At 51.4% G+C, this 24,113-nt stretch overlaps 1 protein-coding gene across 1 annotated transcript in view; it reads right to left on the bottom strand.

Moving 5' to 3' along the window:
• LMBR1 (limb development membrane protein 1) overlaps nt 1-24,113 on the bottom strand; it is a 71,343-nt gene that overhangs the window by 24,300 nt on the left and 22,930 nt on the right. The window contains exons 5-9 of the mRNA XM_049785278.1: nt 22,798-22,901; nt 11,465-11,591; nt 11,245-11,313; nt 10,113-10,177; nt 9,356-9,428 (exon numbers count right to left, since the gene is read on the bottom strand). Coding sequence (XP_049641235.1) covers nt 9,356-9,428; nt 10,113-10,177; nt 11,245-11,313; nt 11,465-11,591; nt 22,798-22,901 — 438 coding nt within the window. The remainder of the gene's footprint in view (nt 1-9,355; nt 9,429-10,112; nt 10,178-11,244; nt 11,314-11,464; nt 11,592-22,797; nt 22,902-24,113) is intronic.

Here is a 24,113-nt window from a genome sequence, read left to right as displayed (position 1 = left end):
CTTGGCATCTCAGTTAATCTTCATTTTTTAAAACTTTTCTCTGAATTCTTAGGTACCCAAAAAGGCAAGCAGAGTAAAGAGAAATTTTTCTCATTTAGAAATGTTCCAGGGGAACGAAGAAGTTAGAACTTGACTGGTAGCACTGGGTATTTGGTTAAAACAGTCAAAAATCTTTGTGAAACAACGCATTTTAAAGATCTGTTTACGATTTGGTGACCAAAAAAAAAAAAAATGAAATGTGGTTTTGTAAGTGAACTAAACATTTGTCATGCTGTAGTTGCCAGCGCAGAATATTAGAAGTTATATGACTGACTTAAACCAGCTCTGATTTAATGCCACATTATTGTGTCTTCCAAGGTTTCTTATGTCATTCATTGTTAAGCCAGAGATCTAAGGTTTAGACTCCATATGAATAAACTAGCTGGCCTGCCAAAAAAATTAAATAAATAAATAAATAAATAAATAAATAAATAAATAAATAAATAAATAAATAAATAAATAAATAAATAAATAAATAAAAATACATCAGATAGGAAAGGAAAAAGTCAAACTCTCACTATTTGCAGCTGATACCATACATGACAATATATTTAAAAAATTCTTTTTTTTTTTTTTTGGTTTTTGGGCCACACCCGGCAGTGCTCAGGGGTTACTCCTAGCTGTCTGCTCAGAAATAGCTCCTGGCAGGCACGGGGGACCATATGGGACACCGGGACTCGAACCAACCACCTTTGGTCCTGGATCGGCTGCTTGCAAGGCAAACACCGCTGTGTTATCTCTCCGGGCCCTAAAAAATTCTTAAGACTATAAAAAAAGCATCTAGAAACAATAGATTTGTACAGTAAAGTTAGCAGCAGGCTACAAAATTAACATGCAAAAGCCCGTGGTTGTCCTATATACAAATAACAAAAGAGAAGAGAAAGGGTTTTTGTTTTGTTTTGGTTTTGGTTTTGGGGGCACATCAGGCAGCACTCAGAGGTTACTCCTGGCTCTTTGCTCAGAAATTACCCCTGGCAGGCTCAGGAGACCATATGAAATGTTGGGATTCAACCTGGGTTGGCCACATGCAAGGCAAATGCCCTACCCGCTGTGCTCTCACTCCAGCTCTAAGAAAGACATTTTTAAAACAATCCCAATCACAACTGTGTCTCAGAAAATCAACTACCTTGGAATCAGCTTAACTACAGAAGTAAAAGACCTGTACAAAGAAAACTACAAAGCATTACTTCAAGAAATAAAGGAGGAGGACACGAGGAAATGGAAACACATCCCCTGTTCACTGATTAAGAGGATTAAAGTAGGGGCCGGGTAGGTGGCGCTGGAGGTAAGGTGTCTGCCTTGCAAGCGCTAGCCAAGGAAGGACCGCGGTTCGATCCCCCGGCGTCCCATATGGTCCCCCCAAGCCAGGGGCGATTTCTGAGCACATAGCCAGGAGTAACCCCTGAGCATCAAACGGGTGTGGCCCAAAACCCAAAAAAAATAAAAAAAAAAAAAAAGAGGATTAAAGTAATCGAAATGGCAATAATCCCCAAAGCATTGTAAAGATTCTATGTAGTCCCTATAAAGAAATGACATTTCTTTCAAAGAAATAACTCCTGAAATTCCTATGGAATAACCTCCCAACCAAGCAGCTAACGTAATCAATCCTTGGGAAAAAGAAGATGGGAGGTATCATGTTCTCCAACCTCAACAAACTGTTCTACAAAGCAGTAGTCATTAAAGCAGCATTGTTTTAATATAAAGACAAACCCTCAGCTAAATGGAATAGAATTAAATAACTGGAGACAGACCTTCAGGTATATAATCAATAAAATTTTGATTTATAAAGAGTTATCCTTTACCAGCAAAAAGCATGATGTGGAGCAAGAAAAGCCTCTTCAACCAACGGTGTTGGGAAAACTAGTCAGTTACAAGCAAAAACAAACAAAAACTCACTTCTTCCTAATACCGTACACAAAAGTCAAACCTAGATGTCAGACCACAGAAACTGGCACACATCACAAAGAATATGAACAACCAGGGTTGGCACAGATGCAGGGAAAAAGGGACTCACATTCAGTGCTGATGGGAATGTCGACTGATCTAGTCTTTTGGAAAACAATATAAAAATTCCTTGGAGCCGGAGAGTTAGCACAGTGGTGTTTGCCTTGCAAGCAGCTGATCCAGGACCTAAGGTGGTTGGTTCGAATCCCGGCGTCCCATATGGTCCCCCGTGCCTGCCAGGACCTATTTCTCAGCAGAAAGCCAGGAGTAATCCCTGAGCACCGCTGGTTGTGGCCCAAAAATCAAAATCCAAAAAAAAATTTTTTTTTAATTCCTATAAAAAAATCTAGGAATTGAACTTCCATTTGACCCATAACTCTATTTCTTCGAATATACCTTTAAGGGTCTGAAGAAAAACGGGATAAAAGACCCCTATGTTCCTTGCAGCACTATCCATAATAGCCCAAATACAGAAACAACCCAAGTGTCCAAGAACAGATGAGTGGATAAAGAAATTGTGGCATATGTACACAATGGAATATGACTCAGCCATAAGAAGAAGTATCCAATTTGCTGCTACAAGGAGAAACCTGAAGGGTCTCATGCTGAGTGAAGTTAATCAGAGGGAGGACAGACCCAGAATGACTCTTAGATGCAAGATAGAAAGAAACATAATAATGAATAAATAATAATGAATAAAAAAATGCCCAAAGACGATGGGACAGAGTGGCCCTCCATGCCCCCCACACAGACAGTGGCCCATCCGTGCTCCCCACCCCTGAACAGTGGCCTGTCCCTACTCACCGGCACTTGGAACCCTGCCCTCTGTGGTGAAACAGCGTGGTCTGAGGCTTGTGTGCCTGAGTCTCACACACTGGCCTGCCCAGGCCTAAAGCCAGCCCTTCCCTTCCAGTCCCACCACATCCAGGCTGACACCGAAGTCTCTGGGGTTCATGCTCAGAGGGTGCAGGGTGAGGAGCGAGAGTAAGGTCAGGTCCCTCCTGCCTGTCCTGCCCTGCCTCCAGTGGACATGTGGAGACTGGGAAAGTGCCCCCCCCCCACGCCAAGACCAGCCCCCACTCCCTCCTGGCTGTCATGGCCCTCCCATTCACCTCCACTCACCTCCCTTCCCTTCCTATTCAGCTGCCCTCACCTCCCTTCAGTTAGAACCTCTAACCACTGTTCTACCCATGACGGTCCACTGCTCTACCGAAGGCCCTGCCCACAGCCATCTCTGTCTCAGGGTGGGGATAAATTGGCTGGAAGTGCTGCCTCCAGAAGATGCTTGTAACCCTGGGCACCCATAGGGGTAGCAGTTAAGCTGTGCCTTGTCCCCCAGGGCCGCTGGTGGGGACACACACCCTCTGCCTGGTTCCTGAGAGGCATTACTTTCTGCTTCTCTTCTCTCTTCTCTCTCTCTCTCTGCTTCTCTCTCTCTCTGCTTCTCTCTCTCTCTGCTTCTCTCTCTCTTCTCTCTCTCTCTCTCTCTCTCTCTCTCTCTCTCTCTCTCTCTCTCTCTCTCTCTCTCTCTCTTCCTCCCCCATCCCTTTCTTGTTCTCTCCCTGGTTTCTGAGATAGGCATTTCCCCCACCCCATCCAGGGCAGGAGAGAATGCTAGGCTGCCCTCAATGTTCAAGGTACTTCTAAGCCCAGGCTGTGATCAGCACAGGGAGGCTGCACAAAGACTCTTACACACGAGGCAGGGTGACGCAACCCAGCACTATGAAATACCTAAAGCCAAAGCTCATGCAAGTCCCAGAGCCAAAATTCTCAGCCAGGCAACAGATCTCATACACCTCTCCCTCCCTAGGCCCTCTGTAACCTGTGCTAGCATTTGCTCATTGGGTCTCGACACCCATCAGTCACCTGCTTACCCCCAGACCATGGCCTGTTCTGAGCACGTGTAAGGAAATGGGGCCCCAGACGACAATGGTACTTGAGAAGCTGGCCTGGCACATGCCTGGATTCTGGAAAGGAGAGCTCCAGCAAAGGACACTCCTGGAGGGCGGCAGCCCAAATTCAACATAAGCGGAGCTGTCTGGGAGCGGCCCACAGGACCCGCACAGCACCAACAGTCTCTCCGGCCCTGCGCAGTGAAGCCTCGACCCGGAACTCGGGCTCAAAGACCTTGTGGGTCCATCTGTCCATTCATCTGTGGGCAAATCCTGCTTTCTAGGCATTAGTATCTGCTCCCCGGGGACCTGTGTCCTTAGGGCAGGGCCTGCACTACCCACAGCCCCGGAGGAGGCCCAGGCGACTCGCAGGATCCGAGCTAAAGTGCTTCCAGTCACAAAGACATCCAGAAAAACCGACTTCTTGCAGCTTTACTGCAAAGTGCATCTGGAACGTCCGATGTCGGCCTGTCTAGTCACTAAGTCAAGTCTGTAGACGGGACCTGTTGGGACTAGTCATGAAAAATGGAAAGGGATTCTCCGAGAAAACCACAAAGCAGCTCATTCAAGGTCAATTTAACGGTATTATTCTGTTTTTCTTCCAGCTTAGACACAAGATTTCGCTACCTCAAAGGAAATGGAAAGAGTATCTATTTGCATTCCCCTGGGTGATGGGCAGCCCAGCAGCAATTAGTTCAGAATTACACTGTCACTAGCGTGCAATAAAAACACCTCCTTTCATCTCACTTCGCTCAGGAATACCTGCAGAGCGGCCACTTTGATCACCTAAGTATTTTTGATCCTGCCCCACCCGTCTCTTTGGATTCAGGAAAACTAAGAGCTGGAGGCGACTTTTCCCGGCTTTCTTCTTCAGCTGGAAGCAGTGCTGTGTTGAAGACACTTTGCTCCAAGGTAGCAGAGCCTCCCCTGTTCCGGTCCAGCGTTACCCTCCAACCTTTCCTAGGAGAGGGCAGGTACTTGGCACGCCATGGGGGCAGGCCCAGATGGCCAGGATGCAGGACATGGTTTCTCCCACAGACGCCCGGGGTGTAAACAGGATCCTGGTTTCCTGGAACAGGCCCATTCACCACAGTGCATTTGACTCCTATCAGTAGATCAGAAACTGCCTGAGCAGCTATGCATTAAGACACTGTCACTGTCCACGTGACGGGCTCTCTAGCACATGACCAAGAACGTCCATCATTGCTGGGCCCTGAAGATAGTCTGGGGGGTCCAGCAATTCATAAAGAGCTCGCAGCAAACTAGTTCAGGAGGGCTAGACTCCGTCCTTTGACATCCCACACCACAGCTCAGCTCAGCCTAGCCAATTGCTGCCCGCAACCCAGTGCTTGCGGCCTCTCTGCTGCTCCAAAGGCAGCTGAGTGAGGACCCAAGGAAAAATATAGGGTGGTGGCAGCGTTAGGGGACCCCTCATGGTACATTCACTGTGAGGAGGTGTCCGGAGCAGGATAAGAAGGTCCAGCTCGTTTTTGTTTTTCCTTCAGATAAAAGGTATCGGTGGAGCTTAGAGCAGAGATGTTTGATTATTTTTGAAACTTCATGCTCTTTTGGGATCCTGAGGGAACACCATCAGCCAAACAGCCTATATGTGTCAGATTCTCCTGCAGTCAAGCTGTTTCCATCAGACATCACCAGGTGCAAGTCGCCTGCTCTCAAAGACCAGCCCCACTGCCACTGCTACAGAAGTCAGCTCCTGTCCCTTCCCACAGCTTGCTGCACCCTGCAGCAGACTAGCCTGAGCCCCACCTTACTGCCATGAAAGTGACTCTTTGGCCCAAGACTGACAGTGTCAGAGGTGGGTCCCTCAGCAAAAGTCTCTTCCTGTCAGCTCAGAGGCCGAATGAGCAGCATCTGCCGAGGGAGGAGCCTGGGACCAAGTTCCCGTCGTCCTCCCACCCCCCACTGCTGCTGGAACCTGGCATTCCATCAAGCTGCTCAGGGACCCTTCCCTGGCACTTCTCAGAGTGGCCCAGACTCTCGCACGTCCAGAACACCTCATTTCCAATCTCCCTGCAGTCGACGGTGCTCTGGGCAAGCCCCTGTGGAGAGAGTAAGCCTTGGGATAGAAGGGGTGCAGAGGAGCAGCTGGGCTGCAGCTAAGCCTGTATGTGGGAGCATCAGCAGGGCCCGTGTCCTGGCCCCGTAGGAAGGGCACCTTCATGACCACGCTGACATCCAGCCCAGGGCTTTGGTGCCAACTCTGAGTCCATGAGTTCCAGGAGGACGCAGGCTTGTGTGCCTAGCACCGTCCTTCCAGAACTCACTAGCAGCGCAGCCTGAATCTCCACACCTGAGAAAGCAGAGGAGAGTCCAAACGAGCTGCGCTGGGCAAGGCTCTGTGCAAGATTAGAATCAAGTGGGAAGGTAATTGGTGCCCAGAGTGACAGACATGTTATCGTAAAGATGAAAATACCACCGAACAAAACCGAACTCAATCATTAAGTTCAAAGACAACAATATTCTAAAATAAATTACATTAAAAGAACTGTGAAGGTTTTGAACTCAAACAACAAAAAATAATTCCTATTCATTATGGCACTTCTAAAGGTACCCAGTACACCCATAGGCTATACACACAAGAAAGCTAATTATTTCAATTAACGCTGCTGCATTACTTAAACATTTAAACATGCTAATGACCTCCAGACCCTCCTTGCACTGGGAAGGAATTACCAAAGGATTTCTGCCACAATTAAAGTAATGGGACTTTCTGTTGGACTGAGTCGAGGAGGAGGAGGAGGAGGAGGAGGAGGAGGAGGAGGAGGAGGAGGAGGAGAAAGAGGCCTGAGTGTGTGCAGGTCACTGGGGTCCGGGGATCCCCTGCCATGGCCCCTCCTCTTCATTCTCCTCAGGCCTTCCTATCACTCTCACCATGCCCCTGTCCCTTCCCAGCAATACTTCCTTCTCCTGCGTCACCTTCACACACACTATCCAGTCTTGGCCACACCTGTCCCAGGCCTACAGCGACTGGGGGCTTCCTGAGCTGCAGGAGATGTCACAGAACAGGAGACCATCGGCTCAGCCCTCAAAGGCACACAGCGTGGACTGTAGAAGGCGTGTGCGTGGGAGGAGGTCGGGAGGGCTAACTGCCAGGGCCACACACTCAGACCCAGCCACGTCACACCCATGGGGACTGGTGCTCAGGAGGTGCTCCTGGTCTGCACATGGGACAGTCCTGGCAGTTGGGCAGTCCACAGGCACTGCATAGATCCACCTCATGGATGGCAGCACCAAACTGACATGGAACAATACAGCAACAACTTTCCACAGAAAGACAAAGTCAAACCTGCCCTGGAAAAACACAGCATAGACCTGCCACAGGAAAACACTGTACCCCAGGCCCAGCCACTCACTTCAACCTAGAGGCTGAACCTAAGATCACCTGGACTTTATTTTCTTTTGGTGGTTGTTTTCTTTTTGGGCTACACCTGGTGGTGCTCTGAGATCCTTAGGAATCATTCCTGGTGGTGCTCATTGAACCATACATACAAAATACCAGGGATCAAATCCAGGTTGGCCGTGTGCAAGGTCAGAGTCCAATCCACTGCCCTATCTTACCTGACCCTTATCTGTACTGTCAGAAATGTGATGAATCTGACACTAGTGAGTAAGAGCAGTAATTCTGAAATCACTTTGGCTTAACTGTCCATGCAGCTTTTAGTTGTGATTTGGGTTCTTGGACCATGTGGCACTGCTCAAGGGATTATACATGGTACAGGGATTGAAAACTCAGTCACAGTCAGCACTGCGTGTCAGGCAAGCGCCTCAACCTCCATACCATGCAAACACAATTTTAAGAAATCTTGGAAGAGAAAGGCTACACGTAGTTCTGGTCTCAAACCCCTGACGAGAACCATCTACCACTGCCAACAACACTCTGAGAAGCCTTGCTTTTCATTGCACTTCTCACAGATTTTATGCCAGATTGTTTGGGGGTAAAATGTGGAGTGTGATCATCACATGAATTTTTTAAGTTGTGCTTTTTTTTCCCCATAAAAACAGGTTGCAACAATGACTTGGTAAAATATGGTAGATATGATCTGAAATTCTTTGATCTGAGAACAAGGTCTAAACAGTCTCAGCACTTTGGAGTGATGATTTAACACAAAGTGGCTAGAGAAAGTGGGCACAAGCAGCCGCAGAGCCATGCATTCCCCACCCATCCACCCACCCAGTGACAGTGCCTGGCCCGTGCCAAGTCACCCGAAGATGGCCGCACATGTCAGAAGGGACTCGTGCAACCACAGGAGCTGGCACCAGGACCCACAACCTTCCCTCGGACAAAGGCAGGACTGGACATGTCCCCTCACGCCAATGTAACAACCATCCACTACAGCTGATTTGAACTGGGATCCTAAAACTCAGCTATTCCGCTGCTTCCTAAAAAAAAGGAGCACATGGGGCCGAAGAGATAGCATGGAGGTAAGGCGTTTGCCTGAGCACCCCTGAGCACTGGCAGGTGTGACCCAAAAACCACAAAAAAAAAGAAAGAAAAAAAAAAGGAGCACATGGGGCCGGAGAGATAGCATGGAGGTAAGGTGTTTGCCTCGCATGCAGAAGGATGGTGGTTTGAATCCCGGTGTCCCATATGGTCCCCCGAGCCTTCCAGGAGCGATTTCTGAGTGTAGAGCCAGGAGTAACCCCTGAGCGCTGCTGGGTGAGACCCAAAAACCGCTCAATCAATCAATCAATCAATACATTTTAAAAAAGGAACACAGAGCACAAAGGAGCTCAGCAAGGTCAAACGTCACTTCTCTAACCTACATCGTGTCTCTTTCCTTTCCGCTTCCTGAAACCAAACATGAGCCTTGAACCTCTTGCTTGCTTCTGTGGCTCTCAGGAGCCAGAGACCTGCATCACAGATGACCACAGAGCCCTGCAGCATGAATACTTGGTGAGAGGGGCCAGCACCCTGGGCCAGAGACCCCACCAGGGGCGAATAAGGCAGGGCTCAGCTGCAAGGCAGAGCACACACACACTCATACACACACACATACACGCGTGCATACCCAGACACGATCACACAGATCTGTTCACACTCAGATACATGCACACACACTTCTACAGACCATACACTCAGACACTACACACACTCATAGTCCTACACACACTCTCACCCAGGAGCAAGCAGACCATGACCACTCCCTAGACCGTGGCTGCCAGACCTCTGCCCACAGACACCCAGCCAGGTGTGCGCAGGACCAGCCGTGCCCCAGGCGACACACCAGGTGCAGAAGCTGAGCCTCCTCCCAGCACTGGCTCGTCCCCATTAGATGCTTCTCTCCAACTTCCTTTTGTTTGTTTGGGGTCACATGCAGCTCAATACTCAGGGATCGTTCCCAGCTCAGCACTCTGCAGTCTCTCCCAGCCCTGTTCGGGGATCTCTCCCTCAATGCTGGGGACTGGCAGTGCTGAGTTCTCTGGTTTTACCTGTCTCGGAGCATCCCATCTGCACATACCATTCAGGCGTCTCTGCAGTGCCTCCTCCTCAAGGCTGATGATGTACATTTGCTCATCCAGGTCCTCAAGGATCTGGAGGGAAAAGCAAGCCCCTGAAAATGCCCTGAGACATTAACTCCACCGATATCAGCCAGGCTGCCGTTCCAGTGGCCAGCGACCCAAGAACAGACATGTAAGCCAGTGCAGTTTCTGGTACATGAGGGTACATCAACAGCTGCGCAGTGAAGGTCTATCCCATTTGTCATGACAGCTTCCACTTGAGGCCTGCAGAGCTTGACCCCTCATGGTAACCAGCAGCTTACGGGTCCCTCACTCCTGCAGAAGCCGGGTACAGTCACACATGCTGACTGTCAGGTGACACTCAGTGCTAAGGAAGCAAACGGCCTGGCAGTGGCCCAGGTCTGTGGCCTCTGGTCTGCAGTGCCTCAGTACTGTCAGACAAGGTCCCCGCTGAGCAATGTGCACCAACAGTGCTGTTCTGTACCTAGAGACAGAAGAAGCTGAGAATGCTCCTCTCTAGTCCCGTGGCTGGGCAATGCAACTCTAGGCACACACATCACTGAAACCACCAGCACACTGCAGACACAGCACCAGTACATTCTGGCTTAGCACTCGAGTCAGCACTGAGATAGCAGAGCCTGACTCCTACCATGGAGAAGCGCATGATCGGAATTTGACTGGCATTTGCACAGCACACAGACCCCAGGCCCTAGGAGTGTTGGCCCAGAAGGAGCACAGAGCCGGGTGGGCACTCACCGTGGGCTTCACCAGCAGCTGTCCCATCACTGTGAACATGCGCGACAGGCCCACAGGTGTGCACACTGTGGGGAGAAAGGAGGAAACATGTCAGGGCACTTTTGGGGGGAGGAAGGGAGAGCAGGAGACATGGCCACACCGCAGACCACACAACACTCACAGGAGCTGAGCGAGCTGCTCTCAGTCAAGCTCATACAGGGAAAGGGAAGAAAACGGACCCGAGAACAAAAGGGCTTCTCTGCTAACGCAGAGGCGAGCCTGCCAGACCCTCCCGGCCTCTTTGAACAGCACCCTTTGGCAGACACTCCACGCGATGAGGAGCAACAAGAGGACCTGGAGCCTCAGTCTGTGTGTGACCAAGAAGGAAAGCCCTGGGCAGAGTCCTGCTGTGGCTTCAAAAGGGCTGCAGCGGGGCGAAAAAGGACCAAGACCACTGCTGCACATCTGTGCACAAGGGTGGATGACGTGTGCATAGGCGTGAGTACATGTGCCGGCGTGTGTCTGCAGCAGAGCTTGTGCACGTGTGCCGACTGGGGGGGTGTAGGCATGTGTGTGATCGTGCCCTGCATGTACACATAGGCACATGCATGTGCTTATGATATGTGTAGGTGTTTTGAATATGTGCATGACATGTATGCAGGTGCATGTTGCATCAGTGTGTGTATACAAATGAGCAGGCAGGCAGGCAGTGTTCCTATGTATTCCTATAGGTCCACGTGTGCACATGCACAGGCAAGTCTTGTACGTGTGTGAATATACTGTGCAGGTGTGTGGGTACATGTGTGCTGAGGTGGGGTACGTGTGTGCAGGTGACTGGGTGAATGTACAGGTGTGGGGGGTACTTACTTGTGTGCAGGTGTGGCGGTACATTGCGCAGTACAGGGCTATGCGTGCAGCTGTGTGAGTACGTGTGTGCAAGTCTATGGGTACGCACATACAAGTGTGAGGGTACATGTGTACAGAGGTGGGTACACGTGTATAGGTATGTAGTACGTGTGCGGGCGTGTGGGTGTGTGTATGCATGGGGCAGTATGTGTCTCTGTTCTGTGGAAGATGCTCCCAGAGACCAGTAACCGTCTCCTTAGGTCCCTGTGCTTGCACCACCCCTGTGCACAGCAAGAAACGTACTTACTGAGAAGCAGCAGGCAGCCCATGAGGGAGATGCCAGAGTAGAGGTAGGGCAGGTAGAAGTCCCAGAGATCTGGAAACAAGGCACGGGTGTCAGGACCTACTGGCCAGGCCCTGAGCCACCCACGATTCCCCACAAGAGCGGGAAAGAATCTTCCAGCAAGCCCTGCACCGTGCCACGCACAGCTCCCTGAACTCATGCCTCCCAGGGCCAGAGCACACACCATACAAGGACTCCATGCTGGCTGCATCCTGGTCCAGTAGTGCTGAGGCCACCCACACAATTCCAAGGATGAGCAGGGCCAGCAGCAGGAGCATGACCAGCGTCTCCAGGATGCGGGCACGCAGCCCCTGAAACACAGGGAAAGAACATCGTGGCTCCAGGCTCTATGGCCCCACAAGGGACCAGACCTGGAGTTCCCTAACTCACTCATCCTTCCTAGGTGCAGGAGAGGCCAGAAACGATGGGGCCGATGGACCCTCTGCAGGAAACCAGAACCCACCACAGCGCAAGCTGACAGGGAGCTGGGAACCCCAGTGCAGGGCCCCAGCCTCCACTCACCCTCGGGGCTGTGACCTGCGGAGCACAGGCCTCCAGAGCCCCCTAGTGCTCAGCTATGAAGTGGTCGCCATGGACAGCAAGGACCATGCAGGCCTGGGAGCACCTGGCCAGAACGGAACCACAAATTCCCAAAGGGTCAGCCGCAGGCCAGACCTCCACTGACCAGCAAGGTAGGCACAGCTCTCTGCTAGCAGATGCGTTCCAGATGGGTAAGTCATGTTATCACGTGGTTCTCTCTGCAGTACTAGAGCACTGTCCTAAGAAAGAGAGCCACGGAACAGATACCACGGGCTTCAGGAATGAGGGCATCCCCACAGGAATTCTGTTCGACAGTCCAACCACCGCTGAGCTACGGACAGAGGTTTCTTCTGGGATTTAAATAAACACGGGGTGAGCCAGGCCCCGCACACTCAATTGCTTCTGGAGACTTCTATGCTGCACGTGAGTCAAGGGAAAGTGCCGCTCCCATAAGCCTGTGTGTTTCTATGGCAATGAGTGTGCAAACAAGGGTCTGCCTGGACATCGTGACCCCACAGAGGCGCTGGGAGAGCCTGGGAAACAGCGCCACATTGGTGGAACGTCTAAAATAAATACCCAGTCATTGTTTCTAGCTAACAAAAAGGGTCTCTTGGTCACATCAGAATAAGGTTTGCTCAGCAGCCACGTGACAGAGATCGATAGACGCACCAAGAAAGGACGGAGAGGAAACACAAGTATTAATGATACTACCATGAAACACCAGAGTCAGATGCTCCCCGACCCATGCCCCAAGCATCTGTAAGAGCACAGACTTGAGAGAAGACTTGACAAGCAGCTTTGCCATGCTCTACAGCAAAAGCTTGGGGGCCAGTACTTCCCGTAATCTGTTACATATACTGATTTAACGTAGTCAATGTAATAGGAGAATAAGAGAACTGCTAGAACCTGATCAAAAGGAAGTAGTCTGTGGTAAAGTGAAATAAAAGCACTTATAGAGGGAGAGGATGCAGTCTGAGTGGAAAAAAAAAAAAAAGCACTCATCCTGGGGGCCTGAGCAATAGCACAGCAGTAGGGCATTTGCCTTGCAAGCAGACAACTTGGGATGAACCTGGGTTCAATCCCCGGCATCCCATATGGTCCCCCGAGCCTGCCAGGAACAACTTCTGATCACAGAGCCAGGAGTAACTCCTGAGCACCGCTGGGTGTGGCCCAAGAACAAAAACACTCATCCTGGAGCCAAAGACATAGCACATTAAGGAGGATTTTTGCCTGTCCATCACTGACCCCTGTTCCATTCCTGGCATCCTGTAGGGTCCCTGGAGCCCACCAGGAGTGAACCCTGAGCCCTGCCAGTGTGTTTTATTGATTCAAAAACTATGTTGCAAACAAACAAAAAAAAAACATGAATCTGCTCCCAGAGTTTTCAAATTTACAACAGAAAATTTAGTCCCTATGAGACGTGGCAAGCAAGAACCCCACCCCGCCCCTACCCAAAGTCCATGAGTTAACACAGTGTACATGTGGCACACTGGGTTGAAACTACACACAGGGGCCTGAGAGATAGCATGGAGGTAAGGCGCTTCCTTGGATGCAGAAGGTTGGTGGTTCGAATCCTGGCATCCCATATGGTCCCCCGAGCCTGCCAGGGGTGATTTCTGAGCGTAGAGCCAGGAGGAACCCCTGAGCACTGCTGGGTGTAACCCAAAAAAAAAAAAAAAAAAAGAAGAAGAAACTACACACAGGTCAAAGAAAACCCTGGCCTGCAGGTTCCCCAAACACTGCAGTTTGGGCCACGCCCCCGTGTGCCCAAAATTGAAGACAGGTCAAATGATCAGCCCAGCATGCACTGTGTCAGGTCAGGGATAAACAGTGGCAGCTCAGGAGAGCTCAGAGAGCAGGGCAGGCCTGGGTGGGAGCCCAGGAATGGGGAGGGGGTCTGGGGAGTGGCTCTTGGCAGCTGTGTTATTGAGGTGACGTGAGCTGACTACGGCTCACTCGTGGCTGTAGGGTCCACAGATCAGGGAGCAAGGACAGCGCTAGTGAGTAGAAGACTGAGTGGGCCCCTGCCCACCACCAAAGTCAGACCTCCACTGCCTCTTCAGGCTGACTGAGCCCAGGGCCCATCCAGCACAGCTGCACCAGCCCCTTCTTCTCAGCTCAAGTCCATGCTGTGGCTGTCTGCTTCTCTAATCTATCTGGGAGGGGGGAGGGAGTGGGGCACTCATAGGCAATGCTCAGGAGGCCCAGAGATTCCTCCCAGGCCAGTAATCATTGCCAAGACAGGCATCTGGGCTACACCAGCCATCCTCAAGGACAGCAGTGTCCATAGAGGCAAGCACAGGACTGGCAGGTGCCATAACCCACTGAGGACTCTCCTGCAAGGTGCTCCCTCCAGTGTGCCAGTCCTTTCCATACGGATCTGCATCAGGACATTAGCATGCTTCCCACCCACTGACTACTGTACCTGCCTGGAGACTGTCAGTGCTCCTGAAGGTTAAAGCAAGAATGTTCACGATCCATCTACAAGTTGGCAATAGTTCTAGAGTGGATCCAATTTTATTTTATATATTTTAATTTAAACACCAGGCAGCACTCAGGGCTTACTCTTGGCTCCACACTCAGAAATCACTCCTAACTGACTCAGGGGACCATAGTGGATGCCAGGGATTGAACTGAGTCAGTTGCCATGCAAGGCAAATACTCTAACTGCTGTGCTATTATCCCAGTCCTTGAACTTCTTTTTGTTTTTGTTTTTGTTTTTGGGCCACACCCAGCGTTGCTCAGTGGCTACTCCTGGCTGTCTGCTCAGAAATAGCTCCTGGCAGGCACGGGGGACCATATGGGACACCGGGAATCGAACCAACCACCTTTGGTCCTGGATCGGCTGCTTGCAAGGCAAACGCCGCTGTGCTATCTCTCTGGGCCCAGACTTCTTTTTTTAAATAAGATTTTTTTTTTTGTGTGTGGTTTTTGGGTCACACCCGGCAGTGCTCAGGGGTTTTTCCTGGCTCCGTGCTCAGAAATTGCTCCTGGCATGCACGGGGGACCATATGGGACGCCGGGATTCGAACCGATGACCTTCTGCATGAAAGGTAAATGCTTTACCTCCATGCTATCTCTCTGGCCCCCTTGTTTTTGTTTTTTAATAAAAATTTTAGTTGATGGGCCTGGAGAGAGAGCACAGCGGAGATTGCCTTGCAAGCAGCCGATCCAGGACCAAAGGTTCGAATCCCGGTGTCCCATATGGTCCCCTGTGCCTGCCAGGAGCTATTTCTGAGCAGACAGCCAGGAGTAACCCCTGAGCACCGCTGGGTGTGACCCAAAAACCAAAAAAAAAAAAAAAAAAAAAATTTTAGTTGAATCACCATGAGATCTACTGTTCCAAAGTTGTTCTGAATTGCATGTCAGCCATACAATGTTCCAACACCCTTCATCCATGCACATTTCCCTCCTCCAATGTCTCCAGTTGCCCTCCCACCTTCCCCCATGCCAACCTCTATGGCAGTCATTTTCTTCTCTGTCCTAGAGTGATCCAATTATTTGGGGGGAGGATGGACACATCCAGCAGAGCTCCTGGTTCTGCACTCATAATTTACTCCTGGCTATGCTCAGGAGACCACAGGATGTCAGGGATCAAACCCAGGTCAGCCAAATGCAAGGTAAACACCCTCCCTACTGTGCTATCACTCCAACCTTGAATGATTCAAATTTTTTTTTTTTTTTTTTTGGTTTTTGGACCACACCCGGCGGTGCTCAGGGGTTACGCCTGGCTGTCTGCTCAGAAATAGCTCCTGGCAGGCACGGGGGACCATATGGGACACCGGGTTTCGAACCAACCACCTTAGGTCCTGGATCGGCTGCTTGTAAAGCAAACGCCGCTGTGCTATCTCTCCGGGCCCGAATGATTCAATTTTTTTTTGTTTTTGTTTGTTTTTGTTTTTGGGCCACACCCGGCATTGCTCAGGGGTTACTCCTGGCTGTCTGCTCAGAAATAGCTCCTGGCAGGCACGGGGGACCCTATGGGACACCGGGATTCGAACCAACCACCTTTGGTCCTGGATCGGCTGCTTGCAAGGCAAACGCCGCTGTGCTCTCTCTCCAGGCCCCGAATGATTCAATTTTAAAACAACAGAAGGGTTATAAAATAAAATGTCTTCTTTAGTGATTAGAAAAGAAGATTAGGGGGGCCAAAGCAAAAAATAGCACAGCAGTAGGTGTTTGCCATGCACGTGGCCAACCCAGGATGGACCTGGGTTCAATGCCTGGCATCCCATATGGTCCGTTGAGCCAGGAGCGATTTCTGAGTGTCACTGGGTGTGGCCCAAAAAAACAAAACAAAACAAAAGATAGAAGATTAGGGGCTGGGGAGGGCTCTTGCCTTTATGCATGGGACCCTGGCTCTGTCCTTGGCACCACATAACCATTCTCCTGTACCCCACCAGGGTTGATCCCTGGTGCACACCCTGTGTCCCCCCCAAAGATTAGCAGACCCAAACCAGAAACACTTGGAGTGACACCCAGCAGCGAGGTGAACAGGACGACAGGATGTATATGAGGGCCCCATCTTCCTCCTGGGACACAGAGCTTCGTTGTCTCTGGATGCAGTGATGCTACTACACATCAGCACTGGGTTCTCTTCTTTACGCATCAGCATCAGTCTGGGCCGCAAAGTCACAAGAAGAACCAGGAAGAGCTTGGAACAGCCTTCGAGGCATCAGGATACCTGTCTGCTGTTTTCAGACTGCCTTCCTAAGTGCAGGCTCACTTGTGTTTCAGCCACAGTGACTTAAGCTGTGTAGCTCCCGCTTGGATGCCACTCCAGAGACCTGGCAACCTCCTAAGGCCCCGGGGACCTACTGCCTCCACCGGCCTCCATGGTATACTGCTCCATGAGGGCCTCTGCACCAGCTCAGTGCAGGTGGATGGACACTCCTGCATTAGGCGTCTGTCCTTCAGTCCCTCTGTTGGGAAGGCGTGGCCACAGTCCTAGTATGCAGGAGCGAATCGTATGTGTCCTGTAAGCCACAGGTGGCATGGCAAGGTTGACAAGGTTTATGTTTTTTTTGGTTTTTTTTTTTGGGCCACACCCTGTGATGCTCAGGGGTTACTCCTGGCTATGCGCTCAGATGTTGCTCCTGGCTTCTTGGGGGACCATATGGGAAGCCGGGGGATCGAACCGCGGTCCGTCCTAGGCTAGCGCAGGCAAGGCAGGCACCTTACCTCCAGCGCCACCGCCCGGCCCCAAGGTTTATGTTTAAAGATTCTATGGAACATTGTTCACTTCAGCCACAGCTCCTCCCAAGAACGTGTCCTTGCTGGGAGCCCCTGGGTAACTGAAAAGCCAGTTACTTTCTATGCACCTTAATAGTAGTGTAAGAATATGGTCTCAGGTGCCGTGTGAGATGACGTGCTGGGCCTATCTGCTGGGCCTCTGCCTGGTACATTGCTGACACCGGAACAAGTGGGGTCACTCAGACACACATGTCAGAGGTAAGAGACTCAAAGCCCACCCCCACAGTGGGGCATCCGCCAGGTCGGAAGCCTCTGTTTAGCGTTGACCTGACATGCAGCCTCACCCTCCAGTAAAGCTCATTCTCAGCACGCTGGTCTGATTTCAATGGCCCCCAAAATGGTCCTGGAAAAGAGACTAATGGCAATGAGGCCTTCGAGAAAATCGTTTGATGAATATGGGAAGTATGGGGGCCGGCTTAATTAACGTATAATTAAAATCTGAAGCCAGTTGTTTTAAATTTCCTCCCCACCAAAGCTTTTTCCTCTTTTAACAGAGTGCTGGATTATGAGACATCACTTAATCATTTACCCATCATATAAAATAAAGTTTGAAGTTTAGTTGCCTAGTAAACAGAATACCTTTTTTTTTTACAGCCTAGACTATTTTCAAACAAGCTGTTTGGAAAAGTAAATGAGAAAGCTACATGGCTGCTGCTGAGGTTTCTCTGGAGCTTGTCACAATGTGTACAAAGTTCTCTGGCCGGACCCTTCCCAGCTTGCCCACACTGATGAGCCAGCGCCCACTGGCAGGAAAGAGACAGCAGGCTGTGCTGAGGGGCAGACACCAGGAAACAAGGATAGGGTCAGGAGCTGAGACATTCCCCTGAAGCTCTCACTGACCCTGTCCAATGCCTCCATGCAGAGTCTGGCCCCAGTGCAATCAGCGCAGCGAGAGGCGAGAGCTATGTGTCTTCTCGAGTGTCACACCACCACCAGGTGCCACACGAGCCACAATGACTGCAAAGCCCTCCATGGCCTCTGCAGATGAATCCCAGAGGCAAGTGGGCTGGCACAGGCCCTGCATCCTACCACCACCACCCACCGCTCCAGAGATAACCTGCTGAATGGAGCTTTCCCTCAAAGGCATAGGGAAAATCAGCACCCATGCAGCCACCACTGGCAAGCAGTGATGGCCCAGATCAAACCCACCCGCAGGTACAGCAACTGGGAGGCCACCAGCAGGGACTTCCTCCGTGCCTGCAACTTCCGCTCACACACGGAACCCGCCAAATCTGCACAGGTGCCGCTGACACTGAGCAGTACTTCCTCCAGCGTTTCCAACAATTTATGGATGCGCGGCAGCAACGGCAAGCAAGAGTCATCAAAGAATTGCCAAGAGGCCGAGGCACTTCCTACACGCTGGCCTCCGGGACAGGAGCCTGATCCAAATTAGCCACTGGGAGAAAAGTCATTTGCTCATAAAATACAGTACAAGGTCACTTTTATGTAAGTTTGCCAAAAGGGACATAAACCAGGACGGCCTCAAACTGTGACCCAGGACAGAAGCACACGAAGCGACCTTTGTCCCCGTGCTGGGCGGCAGTGGGGCATGGCTTTATGGGCCTCCACACCGGCTCCCCTCTCCCCTCCACCTGGCTGGCCCAACTCATTAAGAAAGGAAGTCACCTCAGATTCTGTCCTTGGTTTATTGTCAAGCCCCGCGTTTGAAGTCCTGGAGTCGTTCTAATCCCGCAGGCCGTGCGCAGTCTGGGTAATTGGTCAGGATGCAGGCAGCACGCAGCCCACTGATGTGTGGCCCCCGATCGAACACACACATGGCTTCAGGGTGAAGTCACCTGCCCACACCTCCCTACTCCCTCTCCTGCGACCATCCAGGAAAAGCTGGACGCTCAGACTCAAACGCATCTGCGAAAGCCTTGAGCTGCTATTGCCACTGGGACAGCTCTCAGTTACTGGCCCTCACCCGGATGGTCCTCTGTATGGTGGGGAGGGGGCAGAGGGCATGGAGCACAGATACCTCCACAGGCCCATAGTGTCACCACCTGCAAACCAGCAGCACAACCTACCCACAAAGCTGGGAACTGCCCACCAGAGGAACAGGAGAGGCTGTGGGCAAGGAAGGCAGGAGAGGCGGAGAGGCTGTGGGCATGAGGGAAGCTGGATGGGCAGAAAGGCTGTGGGTATGAGTAAGGCTGGACAGGCAGAGAGGAAGCAGTGAAGGGCTCAGACTGGAAATGCATTTAGACACTAAGAAATCAGAGTCCAAGCGAAGGGGGTGCTGTGTCCTCGTGTGGGTCTTTCTCCTGGAAAACTCAGGATCCGTCAGGACACAGGGCTGATAGCACAGGAGGGACAGTGGCCAGTCTGCCAGACTTAGGCTCTGTTTGACCACCCTCCCTGCCCCCTGGACCAAGGGGCAGAGGAGAGCCACACAGACCCCAGCAGGCCAAGCCCTGGGGTGTGAGGCTGACCCCCTTGCAGGGTTCTGCAGCCAGTCCTACCTCAGCTACTGCACCACATGTACCGTGGATAGGGGACATGGGCTCCTCTGCACCTGCCAGCCAGCCTCAACACTGGGGCTCGGGTGGTAATAGTTGTCCAGGAAGCACTCCCATAGGGAGGGAGAGGAGACCCCCAGTGATGTCTGCTGTAGACCTCGAGTGCAGAGGGCTCTGGGCACACCCAGACTCAGCCGAAGGAGCCCCCACCCACTGCAGGTGCCTGAGTATCTCGCCATCCCGGGCAGCATCCAGGGCGCCCTCCCTGCCATAAGCCTGAGCACAGACCAGCTCACCTGGAATGAAAGGCCTCCCAGCAGTGCCCAGGAGGCCCTGCAGACTAGAGCTGAGGCTGCAGAAGTTCCCTCTACCACTCTCCATTTGAGCAGGACACAAGAGCTGAGGCTGCAGAAAGTTCCCTCTACCACTCTCCATTTGAGCAGGACACAAGAAGGGGACCTGCAGGCTCCCAGTCTGCCCATTCTGCAAGCAGTGTCTGCTCCCAGGCAGAAGAGTGACGGTCACCAGAGGGGTGCTGCACCACCAGGGTGGAATGACGAACACCCCATCTTGGTCATTTCCTGGCCATATTTCCTGTCCTGCTGCTGAGCTATGGCTCATGCTGTCCTCACCCGGGTCTCAGTGAGAACCACTCACTCTGGGGCCTGAGACCCTGCTCCAACAGCCACACTGGTCCCATGCTGGTCTCAGTAGGGTCAGGGTAGGGACAGCGGCAAGTGGTTTGACTCTCGTCCATCAGCAAGAGAAGCAGAGTTTAGTCATATCATTTCCATTCTAAGAAAGCTGCTAGCTCTGCTGACAGTTCCCCAAAGACCTTCTCCACACGGCAAAGGACATTGACAACTGGCAAAGAGTTTATCCACAGTGCATTGCTCCGAAAACCAGGTTTTCATAAAAAATAAAAAACAGATTTCTAGGGCTAAAGAGACAGCAAGAGGAGAGGGCACTGGCCTTGAACACAGCCAACCTGACTCAATCTCAGCACCTCATAGTGTCTCCCAAGCCCTACCAGGCCTGATCCCCAAGTGGCACTGTCTATGGTCCCTCCACAAACCACACCAAACTCTGCTGGCAATCAGCCCAAGTTCCTGGTGGATACAGCTCTGGCTCTCACACACAACATGCAGGATCAGCCCCCTTTCCCCCATCCCCGGAGTCCCGCTGAGGATATGTTCCTTGCAGGATGCAGGGCACACATCCACATCTCCTGGGTGACCCCCAAGGAAAAACTCCTGCAAAGCAGACATGTAAACCCTCCTCCCCGCCACAATCCTTGACCTGAAGCTCAGCTACCCCATGCCTAGCTCCAAGGCTAGTCCATCCTCACACACCTGGTCTGCACACTGCAAATGTTGGCCCACACACACAACTCAGTCACTCCAGCCTGGATTTACAGAGACTCTTTCCACGCTCTCATTTTGCTCCTAGAGCGCCCCATAGGGTAGGAGCACCACCATGGCACCATGAAGGGGAAGGGGCCCTCATCTTCCAGATAGTCCAGTTTCAGCTTCTAGGGTAGATCCCACTGGCACTGCCAGCCCCTTTGGGCACAGCCACCAGGCACTGGGACAGGGTGTAGGTACCCCACATTGGTAACACCCCAATCCAGATCAATGGAATTGTAGTACACAGAGAAGTCAAAGGTGACCCCAAGACTATCCCAGCTATGGCTCTAGCCAGCCAAGCACAAAGAACCCTCCCACCTGCCTACAGCTGTCCTTTGCGATCAGTAACCAGGACACCCCCGGGCAGAAGCCTGGAGTTCTCCTAGATCAGAGCACATTCCTGATGCGTGTCTAGCCCATTGCTGTACCAGATGATCCACTCAGGGCTGCCATGCTGTAGCCATCAAACTCATTCCAACACATCTCTGGAGTCTACACACACAGCTCTACGCTACACGCCACAACAACAGCTGACAACTACTCCTTGCAGGGACCCACAGAGGCCACTTCCTGTCTCTTTAGAAATGCCACAAAGGCCACTTCCAGTCTCTGTAGGACTCATAGAGGCAACTTTCTCTCAGTGATGTGACAGAGGTCATTTCCTGGCCACATTTCCTATCTCAGCAGGACCCCCACAGAGGTCACTTCCTATCTCTGAGAGAGGCTTCTTCCTGGGCCTACTTCCTGATTCTTCAAGGATCCCAGAGACCATTCCTGGTTCCACTTCCTGTCTCTTCAGGACCTCACAAAGGCCACTTCCTGTCTCTGAAGAGAAGCTATTTCCTGGGCCTACTTCCTGATTCTTCAAGGATCCCAAAGAAGCCACTTCCTGGCCCCATTTCCTATCTCTGTAGGACCCCAGAGGCCACTTCCTATCTGCAGTAACTCAAGAGGCCATTTCCTAGCCCCACTTCCTGTCTGCAGGGACACACACACACACACACACACACACACACACACACACACAGAGGCCACTTCCTGGGCTCACTTCCTGATTATTTTTCTCTTTTTGTGGGGAGACCACATCCATTAACGCTCAGGAGTTACTCCTGGCTATGCACACAGAAATCGCTTCTGGCTTGGGAGACCATATGGGACGCCGGGGGATCGAACCAGGTCCATCCTAGGCGCCTTACCTCTAGCACCACTGCTCCGACCCTCACTTCCTGATTCTTTAAGGATCCCACAGAGGCTATTTCCTGACCCACTTCCTGTCTCTGCAGGGACCCCAAAGAGGCAACAGCAGACAAAAGCAGAAATGTGTGGTGTGGTGCCACACACAGCAAACAGAGCTGGTGCCCACACACAGCAGAGATGCCTTCAGCCCCCTGCTGGGTTTCTCTTCTCCCAACCCCAACAGGAACCACTCAGCCAAGGGTGGGAGCCCCACAGCAAAGCCTGCACCCAGACTCTACCCACTGCCCACTCCTCACCCAGGTTAAGCCCCTCAGCTCCAGGGTGCCTGGATATGACACTTAACAGCACCCTATCATTCTCCCAATTCACGCTTCCCCCCAGCAGAGGGCCTAGACACTTCCTATTTGTTAGCTTAAAGAAGGAAATTTCCAGGGGCCCCATGATTTTCCCTGAAGTGGACCCAGAAGGTGCAGGAGGAGTTGCCAGAGGTGGCCGAGCATCACAGTGCCATGTCTCCACCACTGACAGTGACCATGATACCTACCAACCAGTTGCTGCCGCCAGCGGTCCCACTCAAAACAGTCACTCGCATCAATTTTCCCCAGCACTGAACAGGCTACACGTGATTTCATTTAACAAATATAATTCCAAAATCTACTTACCTTTTTCAGGCCAGCAAAACCTTCTGATTCCAGAAAGAAAAAGGCAAAAGGCATCAACACAAATAAGCAAAGGTTGGAAAAGAGGGACGCAAGGTTCCACAAACCTACAAAGAGAACCATCAAAATGGATATTAGCAAGAGCTTCCCAAACTACCTCCCACCATCAACTCAGAAAATACCCATTTAGTCCCTCTGGAACCAACCTTCCTTAAGCAAATAGCCCCTGGACTGGCCATGTTCTGCCAATGTGGCCGTCTGCCAACACATTGGTCCCAGACTTTGGGAGCATGAAGACAGGCCCAGAAAGTCCACTTAGAAATAAAGAACTAACTATACACTTATTTGCAGTGTTTGTGAGTTTGGAACCAGCACTCACTGAAGTTTCCTCAAGCTTCTTTTCCCTCAGAGCTGCTCACCATGCCCAGGTCTGATGAACACCACAAATAAAAGGAGCTGGCCCTTGTGTGGCAGCATCTGACTGAGCTGGGACTATCAGCACTGGCCCATGCCACAAGCCAACCCGTCAGGACAGCAATGTCCTTGCATCTTACAGAGATTCTATACCCTGGGACTTCCCTCCAAGCCCATGTAGCCCAGCAGGACACAGCTGCTTCGAGAATTTCCAAGTGGCATCTAAAAACAGAGAGTCTCCTTCTTGGGTGTTGAAGCACCATATGGTAAGCGACTGCACGTGGAAAAGAAAAACAGGCAGGACAGACACAATGCCAACCATAGGGGTACACAGGCTCTGATAAAGACAGTGAGCAGGGGTCAGAGAGAGCACACCAAGGAGGTCACTTGTATTGCACACCGCTGACCTGCTGACCTGGGTTCAATTTCCAGCATCCCATATGGTTCCACAAACAGTGCCAAGAATGATCTAATTGCAGAGCCAGGAGTAAGCCCTGAGCACTGCCAGATGTGGCACAAAACAAACAAACAAACAAAAAGAGTAGTGAGCAGATGAGACCAGAGAGATGATACAGTCGTGTTGCACACTTCCAACACAGGTTGATCCCCAGCATCTCATATAATTCCCCAAGCCCACCAGGAGTGAACCTGACTGCAGAGCTAGGAGTAACCCATGAGCAGAAAAAAAGAAAAAAGAAACCACCAAGCAGAGATGAAGACAACAGCAACAAGAGAGGTGTACACTCTAAGGACCCTCTAGATAGCATGGTCCAGCACCCAACACTAGTGACAGGCAAGACAGTCTCCCTTAAGCCCACTGACTTGTAACAGTCAAGACTGTCTCCTAAGGCCCAATGCACACCCAAGCAGCAGTACTGTCTCCCTCAGGCCCACTGCACAGGCAC

Source organism: Suncus etruscus, chromosome 13 (assembly GCF_024139225.1).
Source record: "Suncus etruscus isolate mSunEtr1 chromosome 13, mSunEtr1.pri.cur, whole genome shotgun sequence".
Classification (NCBI taxonomy): domain Eukaryota; kingdom Metazoa; phylum Chordata; class Mammalia; order Eulipotyphla; family Soricidae; genus Suncus; species Suncus etruscus.
The sequence above is the reverse complement of the archived record's forward strand: the minus strand, read 5'-3'. Positions and strand labels throughout refer to the sequence as shown.